This window comes from Balaenoptera musculus, chromosome 10 (genome assembly GCF_009873245.2).
Source record: "Balaenoptera musculus isolate JJ_BM4_2016_0621 chromosome 10, mBalMus1.pri.v3, whole genome shotgun sequence".
Lineage (NCBI taxonomy): Eukaryota > Metazoa > Chordata > Mammalia > Artiodactyla > Balaenopteridae > Balaenoptera > Balaenoptera musculus.
In genome coordinates, this window is record NC_045794.1 from 6686344 (window position 1) to 6704795 (window position 18452).

General features: G+C 49.6%; 1 protein-coding gene across 2 annotated transcripts; it reads right to left on the minus strand.

The window, feature by feature from the left end:
- Positions 1 to 3430: 3430 nt before the first annotated feature.
- Positions 3431 to 13599, minus strand: C1RL (complement C1r subcomponent like). Of its 2 annotated transcripts, XM_036867357.1 has the most exons (6): positions 13479 to 13599; positions 12627 to 12903; positions 8183 to 8369; positions 6722 to 6847; positions 6521 to 6595; positions 3431 to 4379 (listed from the first exon to the last, which is right to left on the minus strand). In XM_036867357.1, exons 1-6 carry the CDS (start codon positions 13544 to 13546, stop codon positions 3541 to 3543), a joined length of 1572 nt encoding a protein of 523 aa, XP_036723252.1. In that variant the 5' UTR covers positions 13547 to 13599; the 3' UTR covers positions 3431 to 3540. The 2 variants fall into 2 exon arrangements, with proteins under 2 accessions (XP_036723252.1, XP_036723253.1); XM_036867358.1 differs by lacking the exon at positions 6521 to 6595.
- Positions 13600 to 18452: the final 4853 nt, after the last annotated feature.

Consider the following 18452-nt stretch of genomic DNA (forward strand, 5'->3'; position numbering starts at 1 on the left):
ACTATTTGCATAAACAAAACCGAAAAAAAAAAAATCTGTTTCCAGTGTAATTTAGTTTTGGTTTTGAAATCTCTGATGGTGGTGCCACCTGCTGGCCACATGGGGAAGGTCTAGAGATGGGTCTGCATTTTTAGGGACAGAAAAGCCTTTGGTTGGAGGCCCAGACTTCCGTTTCTAAATCTGATGGGAATTCCCTTTTTCTTCAGGAACCTTCCCGGGGTCTGATGTTGTTGTACCAGGTTCCTACCAAAAGGGCAGTGGAGATTGCAGTTGAGGGTGACTCTCTTTCCTGGACCCTTCCTGTCCTCAGTTGCCTGGCAGCCCTGGTCTGGGAACAGCCAGGGTTTCAATGCCCAGGATGATGTGACAGGAACAAGGGCTGGAGAAGGGTAGTGCAGGAGGGCACAGAGGAGAATGAAGTTTGGTTGCCCTGGGGTCCTGGCCTACTTCACTCATCAGTGACACGTAGAGCAGGGATTGCTGTGACCCCAAAGCAGCACCAGGCTCTGTTTCAAGACCCTTCTTCCCCACCTCAGTGAACTCAGGCCTGCCAATGAACTTGTCTCTTAGAGAAGCAAGGGCAGCTGAGGACAGGATAGACACATCCTCTTATCCTCAGAAACTGGTCAAGAATTTGAGCCCCTGAGTGTCACAGCTGCCTAGGGGTGGGCACACAGTGTGGCTGTAGACCACTAGTGACTTGGTCTTTTCTGAGAGAAGGCCAGGCCCCTGGGAGGGAGAAAGGGCTCTTGTCTCTCTTGTCCTCCAGGCCATCGTGTTCTGTTTTAAACCTTTGCTCTTTGGGGAAGACTTTCTTCAACTCTCCAGGGCTCAGAGACCCTATGGCGGTGTGCTCCACAGGGAGACACAGATCCAGAACAGGCCTCTGAGTTCTCAGGCCTCTGTAGTCCATCCTGCTTGTTTCCCCTATTAGATTAATCCCTCCATCTCTCCACCCACCCACCTGCTCACTTATCCATTTGGAAGCTACCTATTTAAAGTGCCAGGCACTTTCCCAGGCACTGGGCTCACGAAGATGTGGCAGCTTCCTATTAGGCAGTGACCAAGTCATCACTGAATGTAGTTTGAGAGCAGGCACATGGGAGAGGCAAGATCAGCCCAGGTTGGAGGGTTGGAGGATTTCCAGCAGGTTTATATGTCAGAGCTGAGGAATGAATCTGCCGGCGGGGCTGATCCCTGAAATGATCCACGGCATGATCCGTGGCCTTATCAGGTGAGGAAGGACAAAAGATAGGGAAGAAGGGTAAGGAGCAGGTCAGGAGGCAAGAAAGAAGGGGAATCTTGTCTAGCAAATTGCACATTAGTATCTGGACAGCAGTATGTGCTGTGTGTTTACCACGGGGCAGGATGGCAGATATACAGGTAGAGGAGGTGGTCCAAGAAGGGAAGTCTTGGCAGAAACTCTCCCATTCCTCCTAGGGATTCTGAGTTCTGTCCTGGTACCATGTAGCGTGACTGGAAACTGACAAGCTTGGACCTCATTAGCTCAGTCCCAGTGGGATTCCCACTCTGCCCAACCACACAAAATAACCTCGACTTACATGTTGTGTTATACCCTTGATGTACACCAAGGACAGCAAGAAGAAACAGCCATGTGAAGATTGCTCAGGCATTTGTTTTGAAACCAGTATTGAAGACATTGTTCTATTGATCATTCCTTTTAAGGTTTGATTCTGGGGAGAAAAAAAGTTTCTCTCTTAACATAATGGTATGTTTCCCACTGTGGATATATTTACATCTATATATCTATATACCTGTACCTATAACTATATCTGCCTGTACCTGTCTATATCTAGACATGTCTAGATCTAGATATATAGATATGTATAGCTATATATTTTTTGCCTTGGCATGGAGAAACTCATCATGTTCTCAATAATAAAAATAAAGAAGACAGGGACTTCCTTGGTGGCGCAGTGGTTGAGAATCCGCCTGCCAATGCAGGGGACATGGGTTCGAGCCCTGGTCCAGGAAGATCCCACATGCCACAGAGCAATTGAGCCCGTGTGCCACAACTACTGAACCTGCGCTCTAGAGCCCATGAGCCACAACTACTGAGCCCGCGAGCCACAACTACTGAAGCCTGCGTGCCTAGAGCCTGTGCTCCGCAACAAGAGAAGCCACCGCAATGAGAAGCCCGCGCACTGCAATAAAGAGTAGCCCCTGCTCATCACAACTAGAGAAAGCCCGCGTGCAGCAACAAAGACCCAACGCTGCCAAAAATAAATAAATAAATTTTAAAAAATTAAAGAAATAAGACAAATAAAACTAATATATACTCACTAAATAAAATTTAGTGGAACATAGGGGAAAACAACACAGCCAAAATTATACCACAAAAAAACCCTCAGATTAATATTTTGAGTATTCTTTACTATGTATAGGTTTAAAAAATAGAAGTAACCACATGTATGTATAACTTTGAATCCTGCTATTTTTTTCAAAGATAAATGTAACCTTTAACCATACAGCTAACTTGACCTTGAAGTCTAGCAAATTTGTTCTCTTCTGTTTTATGTATTTGTCTTCTATTTCCAGTTGAACAATTGTTTTTTATTTGTGTCTTTTTATTTGTTTTCCATTTGAACAATTGTATTTTACTTGTGTCTTTTACTGTAAGTGACATCAAGTCCCTTCTAAAAATTAAAGAGTTGGTCTTTTCAGGGGGAGCAGTGTGCTTGATGTTGGGGACATGGCCCGGGGTGTCCAGCAGCACTGGGGGTCCAGCAGCACTGGTCCAGCCCAGGGCTGGGCTCACCGAGGTGTCTGCAGGAGTGCGGCCAGCAGGAAAGTGAGAGCCAGCTGTTGTCAGCTTCACTGAGGCAGGAATTCCCAGCAGGGAGAATCTAAAAGGATGCGGGGATCGGGGAGTGGGCGATACAGTAGGTCTTGAGGACTCCTGAGAGCTGTCGAGGTGTGCTGGAAAGGACCTGCCTTCGCCGTCCTGTATCAGCTGTGGGGTTCGGAAAAGTCCCTTCATCTCCCTGAGCTTCAGTTTCCTCCTTGCTAAAACGTGGATAATAACTCATCCTTTGCAAAGCTGGTGTGAGGAGTCAGTGAAGTAACACACGGGAAGCGCCTGATAGAAGAAGATACAAAACAACGTAAAGAGCTGTGACTATAATTGCAGCCAAGGAGTTGTGCTAGGTGAAGCCAAGACTATTTGACTATTTGAAGGTCGACCACAGGGGCTCTGAAGTGTTTCAGAAATGAAATGAACTGAGACCACTTTCCCACGCTGCACTTGAACAGGAGGGTGAGGTGACTGTCTCTCGGGACAGGGCAGAAGACGCCGTGTCCCCGGGGGATGGAGTTCAAAGCGGAAACTCGAGGAGACGCGTGGGTGTAGCGCGCGCAGGAAGGTGAAGGGTGAGGAGACGGGGGGGGGGGGGGGGGGGGGGGGGGGGGGGGGGGGGCGGGGCCGGTGCTCAGGGAGGCGGCGGGTTTCTCTGGCTCAGTGGTTTGCTGCAGCTGTGACCTGAATAGGAATCTCTGTCCCCACCGCCCCACGCCCAGGGCTCAGTCCACAACCCAACCCTCTCCCGTCTGGGCTCCACGGTGGGCGCCCCTGCTCAGCACCCCGGGGTCATCCTTCCCGTCCATCACTCCTCTGATCCAATCCACGTAGTTGAGCACTTTGGTGTAGAAGCCGTACCCCTCGCCACACCCAATGCCCCAGGATACGATGCCCGTGGCCACCCAGCGACGGGCACGATCGTCCCACACCACGTAGGCACCACCACTGTCCCCCTGGCAGACCCTCTGCGGCCGCGTGCTGTCCCCGGCGCAGAACATGCCACCGGAGAACACCTCGGTCCTCCGCTTCGCTCGGAGCCAGGCCTCGCAGGCCGCCCTCGGGGCCACGGGCAGCCGGGAGTATTTCAGCTCCGTGGTCAACCAGCCGTTCTCCACGCCAAAGCCACTGACGTAGCCCGCCAGGCCCGGGCGGTACAGGGCCTTGCGGTCGGGCAGGCAGACCGGGAGGAGGTGGGGGCCCAGGGGGACACGGTGCCGCAGCTCCAGGAGGGCGATGTCCCCGTGGAAGTTGTGGGTCTGGTCCGCGCGGTAGTCTGGGTGCACGACCACGCGGCGCACCGGGTGGCCGCCCAGCTCCAGCAGCTCGTCGATGTCCGTGTGGCCCAGGAACACCTGCGCGCGCCGGCTCTTCCCGAGGAAGATGCCGTCCTTGGGGTAGATGGTGTGGGCGGCGGTGAGGATCCACCTGTCGCCCAGCAGGGCCCCGCCGCCTCGGCCGCAGATGCTGGTCAAGGCCTGCCAGGGGAAGTTGCCCAGCTCGGCTCCGGAGGCACCAGCGGGCTCCCTGTTCTGGGCGATGGGGACGACCGGCCGTCCGCAGACTGGGAGAGAGGAGGGGTAAAGTGAAAAACCAGCCGCTGCCTCTGAAAACCTGCTTCTGGGAAGTGCTCTTTCTCCTGCCTCCTCAGCCATTTTAAAGCCACTTTTTAATCTTAATTTTTATTTACTTATTTTCTTTGCCGCACCGCGAGGCATGCGGGATCGTAGTTCCCCGACCAGGGGTGGAACCGGTGCTCTCTACAGTGGAAATGCGGAGTCTTAACCACAGGACCGCCAGAGAAGTCCTAAGCCACTTTTTTAGACTCTTGGTGGGGCCTTCCTTGAGCAAAATCATGCAGCAAGCAGAGTTTGTCTTCAGTGTGTCCTGTCTTTGTTTCTGGGTCATTTCTCCATTTAAATATTTATTTATTTACTTATTTATTTATGGCTGCACTGGGTCTTCATTGCTGCGCGCAAGCTTTTCTCTAGTGGCGAGCCGGAGCTACCCTTGCGGTGCGCAGGCTTCTCATTGTGGTGGCCTCTCGCACGGGCTTCAGTAGTTGTGGCACATGGGCTCAGTAGTTGTGGCTTGTGGGCTCTAGAGCTCAGGTTCAGTAGTTGTGGTACATGGGCCTAGCTGCTTTGTGGCACGTGGGATCCTCCTGGACCAGGGCTCAAAACCTGTGTCCCCTGCATTGGCAGGCGGACTCCCAACCACTGCACCACCAGGGAAGTCCCATTTCTCCATTTTTAACATCTCCCCCTCCCAAAGCACTATGTCAGGCTCTGCCCCTAGAGCTTTCTGTGGCTCGGGAGTAAAACCTGAGAAATGTACTCAGGTTGGGTTAGAAAGGCATGTTTGACTCAAAAAACTGGGTTTCAAAAATGGTGGACCTGAGGGAATTCCCTGGCGGTCCAGTGGTTAGGACTCTGTGCTTTCACTGCCGAGCGTGCCGGTTCCATCCCTGGTGGGGGAACTACAATCCCACAAGCCTCTAGGCTGGGCCAAAATATTAAAAAACCCAAAATACATCCCCCCCCCAAAGAACCCAAAAATGGTGGACCTGAACCCTCATCTATTGCTGGTGGGAATGTAAAATGGTGCAGTCACTGTGGAAAACAGTGTGGCAGTTCCTCAAAAAGTTAAACACAGGGTTAGGATGTGAACCAACAATTCCACTCCTAGGTCTATACCCAAGAGACCTGAAGACATGTGTTCAAACAGAAACTTGTACATGAATGCTCACCACGGCAATATTCATAAAAGGCAAAAAGTGAAAACAACCCAAATGTCTATCAATCTATGAATGGATAAACAAAATGTGGTCTATCTGTAAGGTGGAATTCTATTCAGCCATGAAAAGGAATAGAGTACTGGGACTTCCCTGGCGGTCCAGTGGTTAAGACTCCCTGCTTCCACTGCAAGGGGCGCAGGTTTGATTCCTACTTGGGGAACTAAGATGCAACATGCTGGACAGCTCGGCCAAAAAAAGGAAAGAAAAGAAAAGAAAAGGGAATGGAGTACTGATACATGCTACAACGTGGATGAACCTTGAAAACATTACGCTAAATGAAAGAAGCCAGACACAAAAGGCTATTATATGATTCCATTGACATAAAATGTCCAGAATAGGCAAATCCATAGAGATAGAAAGTAGTTAGTGGTTGCCAGGAGATGGGAGAAGGGAGAGTTGGAGTTTCTTTTTGGGGTGACGGAAATGTTCTAGAATAAGTAGTAATGGTTGCACAACATGGTGAATACACTAAAAATTACTGAACTGTACACTTTGCAATAGTGATTTTTATGTTATATGAATTTTATCTCACAAAATATTTTTTAAAAAAATGCTGGGCTTTCTGGCGCTGTGGCATCAAGGCAGGGAATTATTTTGGGGACAGAGAGCCTGTCTGTGTACCCATAAAGCAGATCACGTCAAAAGAGGGTTTTCTCTTATTTCAACTCATCTGTCCCTCTGATTAACTTCCTTCTGGCTTTTCGTTTCCCAGTTATCCCTTGATCCTCGAAGGAGAAGGGATGAGCTTCTTCCTTCTCCTTTTCTGGGCCTTCTTGGTTCCCCTTTTCTTCCTCACTTTCTGCCTTCACCTCCCCCTTTCTATTCTGCGCCCTTAGACAGGCCCTGTGCGACAGCTGAGGCTTGTCTGGGAAGTGGCTGTTGTCATGGTGCCACAGGTCCCCACTCACCAGGCACACAGCGAGGCACCTCCTCCCTTTCCTGTGTCTGCTTCCAGGGCACCTGGGCGGTGCAGGTGAGTGTCCCTGGGAGTGAAATGAGGGAGGCACAGAACAGGCTCAGAATTGGGAGGAGGGGCTGAAAGAGGCTTCAGACCTCCTGGGGGGGAGTGAGGCAGGTAGGAGCTGGTCCCTCAGCAGGTGGGGACTCACCTGCGGGCACAGCCTGATAATAGGGCTCCTGGCAGTGGCTCTGGATCTCAGTGGAGTTGTCTCCAGGTGTGTTGACGGCCTCAGGGTCCCCACTGGCCTGGCTGATGGGCTGACTATGATTCACACCTAAAGGAAAACAGAGGTCAATAGGACCGAGAACAGAACTGCAAACTGGCAACCCAGGGACTGATTCTGGTCCGTGGCCATATTTAGTTTGACCTGCACAGTCTTTCTTTAATTTTATTTTTTAAATAAAAAAAAATTTTTTTTTGGCCACATGGCTTGTTGGGACCTTAGTTCCCCAACTAGGGACTGAACCCGGGCCCTCGGCAGTGAATGACCCGGGTCCTAACAACTGGACCATCAGGGAATTCCCAGCACAGTCTTCTTCTTTTTTTTTGTTATTATTTGAATTATTTTTCACTGCAGACTGTTAATGCTATAAAATTTGAAAGTAACTGTGAAAGTAGGGTATGGGAAACAGGCATTTTCATATATGGTTAGTGGGAGTGTAAATTAGCAAAACTTTTGTAGGGAAATTTAGCAATATCAAAATTAACATTGCAAATGTTTTTCACTTTTTTATTTCTAAGAATTTATCCTCATATTATGTGCTCAAAGATGTATACAAGAAGATATTCAGAGCAGTACTGTTTGTGGGAGAAAAATACCTATCAGTGGAGGACTGACTAAATATATTATGATGCATCAATCAAAGGAATATTGTGTGGTCATTAAAAAGAATTAGGCAATGCTAACCACATGTATATGGGATGATCTTTAAGATACGTCACTGAAGCAGTTTCCTGGCAGTCCAGTGGTTGGGACCCAGCGCTTTCACCACCGGGGCCTGGGTTTGATCCCTGATTGGGGAACTAAGACCCCAGACGCTGCACAGCATGGCCAAAAAAAAAAAAAAAAAAAAAAAAAAAGACATATCATTGAATGAAAAATGGCAAATTTAAAACATTGTGACTATTAGCAACACACCCCCCCCCACAACATTTATATTCGAGTGGCCTGGAATGTCTTTGGAAGGATACCCAGGAAATAGAGAACAGGGTCGTTTCTGGACAGAATAGCCAGGGATTAAGGGCCAGAGATTAGAGGAAGATTATTTTTTTGAAAATTTTACTGTGGGCATGTATTATCTTTCAAAAAACCTGGGGTTACCATTTGAAAATCTAGAATTTCACTTAAAAATCTGAATTTTTGGCTTCTCTTGAAAAACGAGACGATCTGCAAGTGCTGGGCCTGTAGATACGCAGGGAGACAAGAGCTGGAGCTGAGCTGGGTGCCCCTGTGACTGTGCTGCTCACCAGCAGGGCGGGCCGGGCAGCAAGGGGCTGAGCCCAGGTGCCCCGAGCCCCCAGCCTCAGCTTCCACTTGTCACTTCAAGACACCAGGGGCCAGGGCTACGGGCAGGGGCTTCCCTCCCTGCACCTCAAGGGGCTCACTCACCCACGGCTTGGTAGAGGGCCAGGAAGCCCTTGTGGAGGCCCGGGGTCCTGTCCTCAGAGGCGGGTGCACGGAAGGTCAGCCGCAAACTGTTCCCTGAGGACACAAACTCCCTCTGACCAGGGGGGCTGCCCAGCAGGGATCCCTGCTGCCCACAGAAGCGGCTGGGATCCATTCCACTGGCTGTGATCTGAAAGGGGAGGGGGGGCAGGCGTGGGGTGAATCTGCACCACAGGTGGTCATAGGGTTATGCCGTGGCCTGGACCCCAGCCCCGCCTTCGAGGTCTACATACCGCTGGGGCTCAGAAACCGCACCACCCCGTGGGGCCTTCCTCAAGTTGCTTCCTGTTCCATTACTGGCTCCCAAGTTTCTTCCATCCATGACCAGATACCTAGCAGATTTCTTTAGCCTGCCATACTTATACAGCCCACAATATTTCAAGAATTGAAATAGAAACTTATAATAACTGGATTATAAGTTCTAAGAAGGCAGGAACTACATCTATTTTGCCCCCCACTGAGTCCCTGATGCTCAGCATGGTACCTACAGCATCACAGCTTTGAATCAATGAATATGCAGACATAAGTCCCTCCCGTCCGGCTTCCTCCACCCCCAGCACATTTCACTTCTCTGAGTAACTTCCTATGGCCAACATCTGAGAAGCGAGAAGACCCTCTGCACAGACTGAGCCCCTGGGGTTCCTGGCCTTCCCTGTTGTCCTTCTTTTGGAGTGCCTCTCCTCTTACCCCACAAACTATAAATGAAGCCCCCCCAAGGTATGGAATCTAAGGACACAAAATGTACACGGTGTGGTTACACTGTCTATTGTTGCCTAACTTAAATCAAAACCCTGCTCAAATGCCTTGCTATGGGTTCCCCAACCCAAGGAAGGGCACCTTGGAAGGAGTTCCCCTGGCCACCGCTTCATGTTTAATCTCTCTCCTGGGCATACAGCTCCCTGCTCAACTCATTTTATTGCTGACTTTCATATTGATCCACATATCCTGGGTTCTTGCTGGATCTTCATTCCTTCATTCTCCCCAGATCTTAGTTTCCTCTCCTATAAAATGGTCTGTTGAGGCCCCTTCCAGCCAGGACACCACTGCGTCCTAGGGCAGCTCTCCAGTATCTGCAGAAGAGCAGTGGGGAAAGTGATACCAAATACCCGCTCATTCAGAAATCACTGTGTTGTGCATCCTACACGCACGACAAGCTTGGGTTTCATTCATTCTTCCCTTTATTCCTTTGACAAACAGCTGTTTATTATGTTCTGTGTGGGAGATGCTGTGCTAGGTGCTGGGGACACAGCACCATGTGAATTAAGACACAGTTCTGCTACCGAGGAGACCAGAGTCTGGCTGAGGATACTGACGGGCCAAAGATGAACTAGGTTACAGTGTGCTGAATTCTGCATTCGACATGTGTGTGTGTGTGTGTGCGCGCGCGCATGTGTGTGTGTGTGTGTGTGTGCGTGTGTGTGTGTGATTTACTCTGGAAGCAGAAAGGAGGGAACAATCCTATTCCTGAGCTCGAACTCCGTCAGTGACAAGGGAAGAGTCAGGCTGGGATTAAAATTATTCAAGGCTAAGAAGAACAGGGCACTGTAGGTGCTCGACAGACATAGGCTGAGTTGAATAAAGTGTAGTCCCGACTTCAGCTAAATCTGAAGAAATGAATACATGCATTTACCTCCTCTCCCACCTCAAATCCCACTGATATGACAGCAGAGGGATAAAAACGGATATGTGATCAAGGACAAAAAGGTGAGGGGAGGTGATAGCCGCTGAGAGATGGCCACAACGTTTGGAAGGTGGAGTGGAGATGGACACATGTAACCTGAGTCTTGGGCTGGGGCAACAGAAAGCAGCAGGTTCTGATCACAGATCCCTGGGAGGTGTCAGAACCGGGGTAAGCAGGAGACGGGAGGATTCCTCTGAGGAAACCGGCTGTCACCAGAGAACACCCTTCTGCTGTGGATGTGCAGGAGGCCCCCAGCAGTAAATCTGGGTCACCTCGTGGATAACCCGATTTTCAAAGCTGTCGTTTGACAGATTTCAGCTATCCACACAGAGCATCCAAGAGCGTTCTGCACGTCACTCTTAAATATGAATGGACAGCCAAGGATTATCACACATTGCAGGAAAGTCTCCAACATGAAAAGCAGAGGCCAGAACAAATGAACAGTACAAAGGAACTTGGTGAAGAAGAGAGATACAGGGAGCGAGAAATGTTTTAAAATAATCCCAACAGAGGGAAAAGAGTAGATATTGCCTCTGCGAAACAAGAACAAGATTCTACAAAAAGGCACGTTTAGAAAATTAGAATGAACCTTTAGACATGAAAAAATGTTAGCAGAAAAAAAAAATCATTACAAAGTTGGTATTTACAATGAGGAGATCTCCCAGAAAGTGGAACAAAAAGACAAAGAGATGGAAAACAGAACAGAATGGATAACAAAACTGGACAATCTGTCCAGAACCTAACAACAGTGAAATTATAGGAGTTCCAGAAGGAGAAAATAAAGTAGATGTCTGGAAATGGTTTAAAAATTAATACAAGAACATTCTCAAATTGAAGGGTCTTGCTTAAGAGGTCTCTGGATTAAAAGAACCCTGTACAATGAGTACAAAATGACCTGACCTGCATCAAGGCACATCCTGGTGAAAGTTCAGAATGCTGGTAATAAGGAAAATATGCTGAAAGTTCTAGAGAGAAAACACTAAGGATCAGGAGTCATAACAACACTGGGGCTAGAAGACAATGTCATTAAAATTCTGAGAGAAAATGACTTCTAACCTAGAATGTAATCCAGATAAACTATCCACCAAGTTTGAGGGGAGAACTAACTATTCAGGGCTATATAAGATCCTCTAAAATGTGTTCCCTCATTGCTTTTCTGGGGGAGAATGTGCTCCTCCAAAAGGAGAGAGTAAACCAAGAAAGAGGAGGAGATGAGAGTCACTTCCAACACAGGACAAGTAAAGGAAATCTCCAGAACGTGGGAGAAGGGAACTCCCAGACATGTGAAGGCTTAGAAAGCAAAGAACTCAGAATGAAGAGATAAGTCATGGGGACGTCACCCATGTGGGATGGGGTGGGATGTCACCAACGCAAAGGAGGACCGAGAGACTGAGATTTGTACTTGAAGATGGCAAGAGATTTACTCTCCTGGCTGAGAGTTTGGGGGAGATCTGTTACAGAGAGAACTCAGCAAACTAAAAATCAAAACAAAAAACCCCCAAACCCCCAAAACACTATGTAGTTATTGACTGCTGGGAAATCTAAAAGCTGGAGAAAGGAAATTGTACACCATGTGCACAGATGTGAATATTTCAAAGTCATAATGATGTAAAAAATGAATATAGTTTTAACTGAAAACGATAATAGAGGTAAACTGAGAGGATGGGGGAGGGGAAACGTGGGTGGTGAAGGTCTAAGAGAGATAAAGCTAGTCCTCATCTTTTACAGCTGGAAGTTAATAGAGAAATTATTTATACTTCTGAACATAAATACCAGATGAAACAGCTACATGAATCATAAATGATTGCCCTGGGGAGCAGCAATGGGGGCAGGGGGAGGAGGCTGGAGATGATAAGCCTTGGCGTACTCTGATTTTTTAAAAAAAATTATGTGCATGTATTATTTGGATAGAAATAAAATTTAAACCAAAACGTAATGTAGGGACTTCCCTGGTGGCACAGTGGATAAGAATCCGCCTGCCAATGCAGGGGACATAGGTTCGAGCCCTGGTCTGGGAAGATCCCACATGCCACGGAGCAACTAGGCCCGTGCACCACAGCTACTGAAGCCCACGCGCCTAGAGCCCGTGCTCCGCAACAAGAGAAGCCACCGCGATGAGAGGCCCGCGCACCGCGATGAAGAGTGGCCCCCGCTAGCTGCAACTAGAGAAAGCCCGCGCACAGAAACGAAGACCCAACACCACCAAAAATAAATAAATAAATAAATTTATTAAAAAAAAAAAGATAACGTAAAGTACTGTTTTTAAAGTGTCCTTATTCTGAATAATGCCCTTGTCATATGTGAGGTTTTGCCATAGCTCCTCTAAGGGAAACTCATAGTCACCTAATCTTTTATTATATTTACATCCACCTTCTTAGCCTGACAGAGCAGGCACTCAACATACTTGACGATGGATTTTTAAAGACTGATGTGTGAGTTCTTGCTTTTGACTCTAGGAATTCGCAGTATTTGTGTGTCCCATTGTGAGACTTCTAAAGGCAGGGCCAGACCTGCTGCCCTGTCCTCGTCTATGGGGCCCAGACGGCAGGGGGCAAAGGTCGGCACCGGGCCTCCGGTGGGAGGCTGTGCGCTGGGTACACCTGGCCTCCCAGGTAAGCCTCGCGCTTCGGGGCCGGCCACCTCCTGCTGCCCCTGGGCTCCCTCCGCAGAGTCCCTCCAGGACCCCCCCCCCGCCCCCCAGCTCACTGTGACGGAGTCCCGAACACAGTCTGGGGACGGCTCCAGGTCGAAGTCCTGGAAGACGAGCCTCACGGCAAAGCCCTCTGGAGCCTCGATGTCCGTGGAGCTCTCTTGGCCTTTGACATATGGCTCCGGGTACCCGGGGGACGTCAGCTTCTGGGGCAGCGGCTGGGCCAAGAGCACGCAGCCGTGCGTGGGGCAAGCCTGGAGGACTCCCCAGAGGAGCAGCCACCACCTGGGAGTGGGCGGGGGCAGGTGGGACCACATGGCTGTGGCCTGGAGCCTGCGGAGACATGAACGGGGCAGGCAGTGCTGAGGGCTGAGAGGCCTGGCAAAGGCTCAGAAGCGGCGGCCTCAGCCCTTGGCGCCTGGGCACCGCTGGCCACTCCCTTATTGCCCCCCCCCACCCCAGTTCCTTCAGCCTCCTGGTCAGCCCGCGCTAGGAAGGTGAGTTTTCCACCATTGCCCACCTCCCTGGAGAGTCTCATCCCCGCAGGGGCTGCTTTCTGCTTCAGCCAATCCCAGCCTCACCTGGGATCTGAGGGAGCGACCGGAGTACAAGTGAGGGCCATTTATTATTTTATTTTATTTTTCTGGCCACATGGCATGTGGGGTCTTAGTTCCCTGACCAGGGATCAAACGGCACCCCTGCGGTGGGAGCACCGAGTGTTAACCGCTGGACCGCCAGGGAAGCCCCAGGGCCATTTAAAGGTGACAGGGTCCTGTCTGGAGCGTTGAGCCTGAGCACCCCGGGGAGGGCTGCTGGAGGCCGTGTGTGTATACATCCGCCCCTGGGCCCCCGCCCGCGTCCCCACCCTCCTCCTCCCCAGCCTCTCCAGCCCCTCCAGGCACACTCACGTGTTGCCTGGGCAGCGAGTGGAATGGGGCTTCCCCAGAGACAGTTTCCCCACTCTGAGTCCGGGCATCTGGAGCCTGATATCTGAGCCCTGAGGGGACCTGGCCGGGGCCAGGGAACAGGAAGTGGGGCTGGAGAAGGCCCTGCGGGGGAGGAGGGAGCAGTTACTGGAAATGCGTTGAGTAACTCTCGGCAGTTCCCTTTTTCTAATTCTCTGGCTTGAGCGCCACCTGCTGTCTGATTCAGGAATAGCTCACCCACCGCAACTCAGGATCGAAAACCACGCTGGGCCTCAGGAGAGACCAGGGGTGGGAGGGCACTGACTCTTGACTCTTTTGCACTATTTAAAACTATTTAATTTTTACCATGTGCGTGTATCACACACGGTAGGATGGCTCCTTGTGAGTTAGGCTGTCCCCTTTAATGGGCCATACCTCTCCCTCCCTGACCTCTCCGCTCATTCTGTGACCAGCCCGCCTCTTGTAGAAACTGAAGTTTGTGAGCCTGAACTGGAGCTCCTCCTTCCCCCTCCCTCCTCACCAAGCATGGCTGGGGGCACTCACTTAGGTAGTCGTTGAATCCTGCCCGCAACCCCTGGACGCTGCTGGTCCAGCAGGGTCAGGCTGGCGCAGGGCCGGGGTCAGGCCCAGGCCGAAGCTTCTTTAGGCAGATACCTGGGGCCGTGTCTGTGGGCAGGGGCTGCCCTCCCTGAACCCCCAGGGGGGACTCTCACCCACAGCTTGGTAGGGGACCAGGAAGCCCTTGTGGAGGCTGGGAGTCCTGTTCTCAGAGGTCACCCGCAAACTGTTCCCCGTGGACGCAGACTCCCTCTGACCAGTGAGCGAGGGGGTGGGGAGTGCCCACTGGGGAGCCCTGCTGCCCACAGAGCTGGCTCACAACAGTCCCCACGCCCACTGTGATCGGAGAGATGAGGGGATGGGGTGCAGGCAGGTGTGGGTGGCCTCTGCACCCCTGGAGGTCACAGGGTCATGTCCTGTGGTGGACTCCAGCCTGGTCTAGAAGTTCTGCGCGCCTCTGGGGCTCAGGGTCTTAGCTCATGGTGGCTTCATCGCAGAGTCCTGTGTACCCTTTCCCTCCCTATTCTCCACCCACAAAGGCTGCCATTTGCTGAGAAAGTCTCCTCACCCACGCCAGTGCTCTCAGTCCTTTAACAGAGGAGTGGATAAAGAAGATGTGGTACATATATACAATGGAATACTACTCAGCCATAAAAAAGGACGAAATAAGGCCATTTGCAGCAACATGGATGGACCTAGAGATTGCCATACTGAGTGAAGTAAGTCAGACAGAGAAAGAGCAATATCATATGCTATTGCTTATATGTGGAATCTAAAAAAAAGCTACAAATGAACTTATCTACAAAACAGAAATAGTTACAGATGTAGAAAATAAACTTATGGTTATGGGGGGGTAAAGGGGGGAGGGGATAAATTGGAAGATTGGGATTGACCCATACACACTACTATATGTAAAATAGATAACTAATAAGGACCTACTGTACAGCACAGGGAACTCTACTCGATACCTCGTAATGGCCTATATGGGAAAAGAATCTAAAAAAGAGTGGATAAATGTATATGCATAACAGAGTCAGTTTGCTGTACAGCAGAAACTAACACAACATTGTAAATCAACTATACTCCAATGAAAATAAAAAAGAATAAATTAAGGTATAGAGTGAAAAAAAAAGAGTCTCTCTGGGAACCCCTAGGGGCCCTTCCAAACCATCCCCCAGGCCAGCTAGCAGGCTCTACGAAGGCAGGACTGTGGCTGCTGGGTTCTCCATCACTGATGGCTGGTATGCTGCCTTGCCTGGATACGAGATGGTGACGTGCATGTAGCTGAATCTTGAATACCTGGGTAGAAAGCCTCTTAGCCAGCTTCCTCCCTTCCTCCCCTGCGCTAACCCTCCAACCCCCCTTCTTCCAGCCCCACCATCACTTTGCTAAGCACTTTTTGCTGCCACTTTTTGGGACCTGACTTTCCCCTCTTCCCCTTCTCCTGTAGGATGCTTCCCCTACCCTACACGAGTCAACAAAACACAGCTATCCAATAAGTGAGAACAATCTAAAGATACAAAAGATGCTGAACATGATTCACGTCTGTAATATTTTATTGTCCTGTAATAGCAACAGGCATCTCCTTCCAGGCTCACTCTGGATCGTCCCAAATGACAAGGGTCCTTCTCCAGCACCATTCCTCTGGGTTCCTCTCCTTCTAGAGCATCTTTCCTCCACCCTTAGTCCCAGAGAGAGCTTGGGAGGCAACTGCCCGCACCCCATTTCATGAAATGACCTCTACTCTGGGGCCCCATGCACAGCTCAGGTACCCAGGGATGCTCCCTGCTTTTCGTTACTCTTCCTTTATTTTTCCCTCTCCTCCATCGCTTTCTTCCCTTTCTCCAGGTCTCTGTGTTCTTGTTCTCATCCTCCTCCATCCAAGCTTAATCTCTTGGAGCTTCCACTCTGCTAAGCGTCATGTAGCTCCATCCTCCTGGGAGCCTCTGACTTGAGGAGGTAGCTTGCTGTCAGGCTTGGGAGTTCTTATTGTCACCTAGTAACAGGGTCACCACGGAGGTGAGGACCCCACATATACATTTGTCTCTCTTATGATTACCCCAGGGAAGTGGTGCTATAGGTCACAGACCAATTCCAAATCCCTTCAGGTTAACTGAACTCAGGGTTCTGTTGCTTCCCCTTCTTATCTTTATTTTTTTTTTCTTTTAAATTTATTTAATTAATTAATTTATTTTTGGCTGCATTGGGTCTTTGTTGCTCCGCACGGGCTTTCTCTAGTTGCGGCGAGCGGGGGCTACTCTTCGTTGCGGTGCACGGACTTCAGCAGTTGTGGCGTGTGGGCTCACTAGCTGTGGCCTGCAGGCTCTAGAGCACAGGCTCGGTAGTTGTGGCGCACAGGCTTAGTTGCTCCGCGGCATGTGGGATCTTCCTGAACCAGGGCTCGAACTCGTGTGCCCTGCATTGGCAGGCGGATTCTTATCCACTGCGCCACCAGGAAAGTCCCCCTTCTTTCTTTTTCCAGCCCTTCCCACGAGGCTGATTCCTGCCTCTCCTGGTAAGGCACAGGGCAGGGATTTCTCCTGTTAATTCAAATAATTGCAGGCTCTTAAGCTGTTGAAAACTCTTTAAAAAAAAAATCAAGCAGAGTAATGGGATTTTACCTTTATGCTAGAAAGGAGGAGAAGAGAGTCCCAAAGGTATACTTCTGGTCTAACAAACAAACAATAGTTTCACAAGTACTTATGCTTTTTGGAAATTGAAGCTTTTTGGAAATTGAAGCGGTTAATTTAAATATTGTTTTCAGAGTAATAAGTTATCAATGGCCAACCAGAGTTGCAACTTTTTTTTTTTTTGTGACAGCACCTCACTGCATGCAGGATCTTAGTTCCCCGACCAGGGATCGAACTCGTGCCCCCTGCAGTGGAAGGATGGAGTCCTAACCACTGGATTGCCAGGGAATTCCCGAATTGCAGCCTTTTAAGGTTTATAGATGATATTGCAGTGCTCCTATAGCAATCATCTCTGATGTCTGAATATCTTAAAAGATCCCTTTGTACAAGTTACACTCGCAAAGATGACAGAAGCATAACAGAGAACAGGATTATTTATTTTCACACCATTGAGATTGAATGTTCTTGATTCACCACTTTATCAGAATTGACTCTGTGAAGCAGAATCATGTCTGATTTTCTGTAGCTCCAGGATAAGAGGGATTATACTCTCGTCTTCCTGAGATTTATTTCATGAGCACTTGTGGGTCTTGCTTTTTATTTATTTTATTTTATTTTATTTTATTTTATTTTATTTTTTTGTGGAACTCCTCCTTAATTTTATTTTATTATTATTATTATTTTTAACATCTTTATTGGAGTATAATTGCTTTACAATTGGGTCTTGCTTTTTAAAACCAAGTACTCTGCATTTCATTACAGAGTATTTAGAAGGAAAAAAAAAGGCAGGCCTAAGAAGCTTAAAATGTAAAGAAAAGAGAAAGTTAAATGGATATGGAACACATTATGTTTTTCATCTTCACTTGGGAGACAGGTCCCTTCACCTCAAGGCAAGGGTGAGGGCTTGGCCCAAGCAAGGCAATGGAGCTGTGGCTGGGGACGAATCCAAGAAGCAGGACGAGCAGAAAGTCCCTGGAAGCATAGTGGTCATCAGCACGGCCTTTCAGAACTCTCTGGAGTAGAGACCACTTGCTGTCTGGCTCAGGGCTAGCTGAAATACTGGAGACAGTTTTACTCCAACTGAGGCTTGATGTCTCTGAGACCGGGAAGACCTCTCACCCACCGACACCCAGGCTTAACTCGAAGGACAAGCTGTGGGAGCCATGCCAGCTGCCCATTTTTTTTTTAAAGTTCTGCATTTTAGAGACTCAATTTCCATTTCTTTATGGTCCTGGTTCTCTATCAGTTGTCCCCTAGACCATGGTTTTCTCTGTCTCTGCCCTTCCTTTCCAGGCTGGGTGCTCTGGGGAGAGGAGCGATGGCCGTGGGAGGGGCACCAGGGCCCGACCCCATCGAAATGAGGTGGTGGAGGGAGAAACAGTCCCGTGACGGTGAGTGGAGTTCACCTCTGTGGACTCCTCCGCAGTTCCTGGTCTTCGCTGCTCCACCTTGCCTTGAGTTGGAAATCTGGAGATACAGTCGTGTCTGAGGTCCTGCCTTCTCACTGGGTGTCAGAACACGTAAGGTGGCTGACGTAAGGATGGCTTGGCCCGTGGGAGGGAGGCCTCATGGCCTTACAAGTCTAGGTCAGGGCAATTGCAGCAGAAGGACGAGGCAAATGGAGCCCCAGAAGGGGAAGCCTCCTACTGACACCTGCAGGTAAAAAGCCAGGACCTGCCAATGAGCAAGAGGGGCCATGGCGTGAGCCCCCAGGAGTCGGCCCTGAGAGGAGGAGGATCATAAGGCTCAGGGGGCCACGTGTTGTGTT

Bases quoted from the DNA above. Each gene is read 5' to 3' on its own strand.
- C1RL (XM_036867357.1), bottom strand. From the start codon at position 13,546: ATGCCCGGACTCAGAGTGGGGAAACTGTCTCTGGGGAAGCCCCATTCC. The intron at 8,370-12,626 runs GTGAGCTGGGGG...CTCCCCTTTCAG, and splicing joins GTGTTCGGGACTCCGTCACA to ATCACAGCCAGTGGAATGGA. The intron at 6,596-6,721 runs GTGAGTCCCCAC...TTTCACTCCCAG, and splicing joins TTATCAGGCTGTGCCCGCAG to GGACACTCACCTGCACCGCC.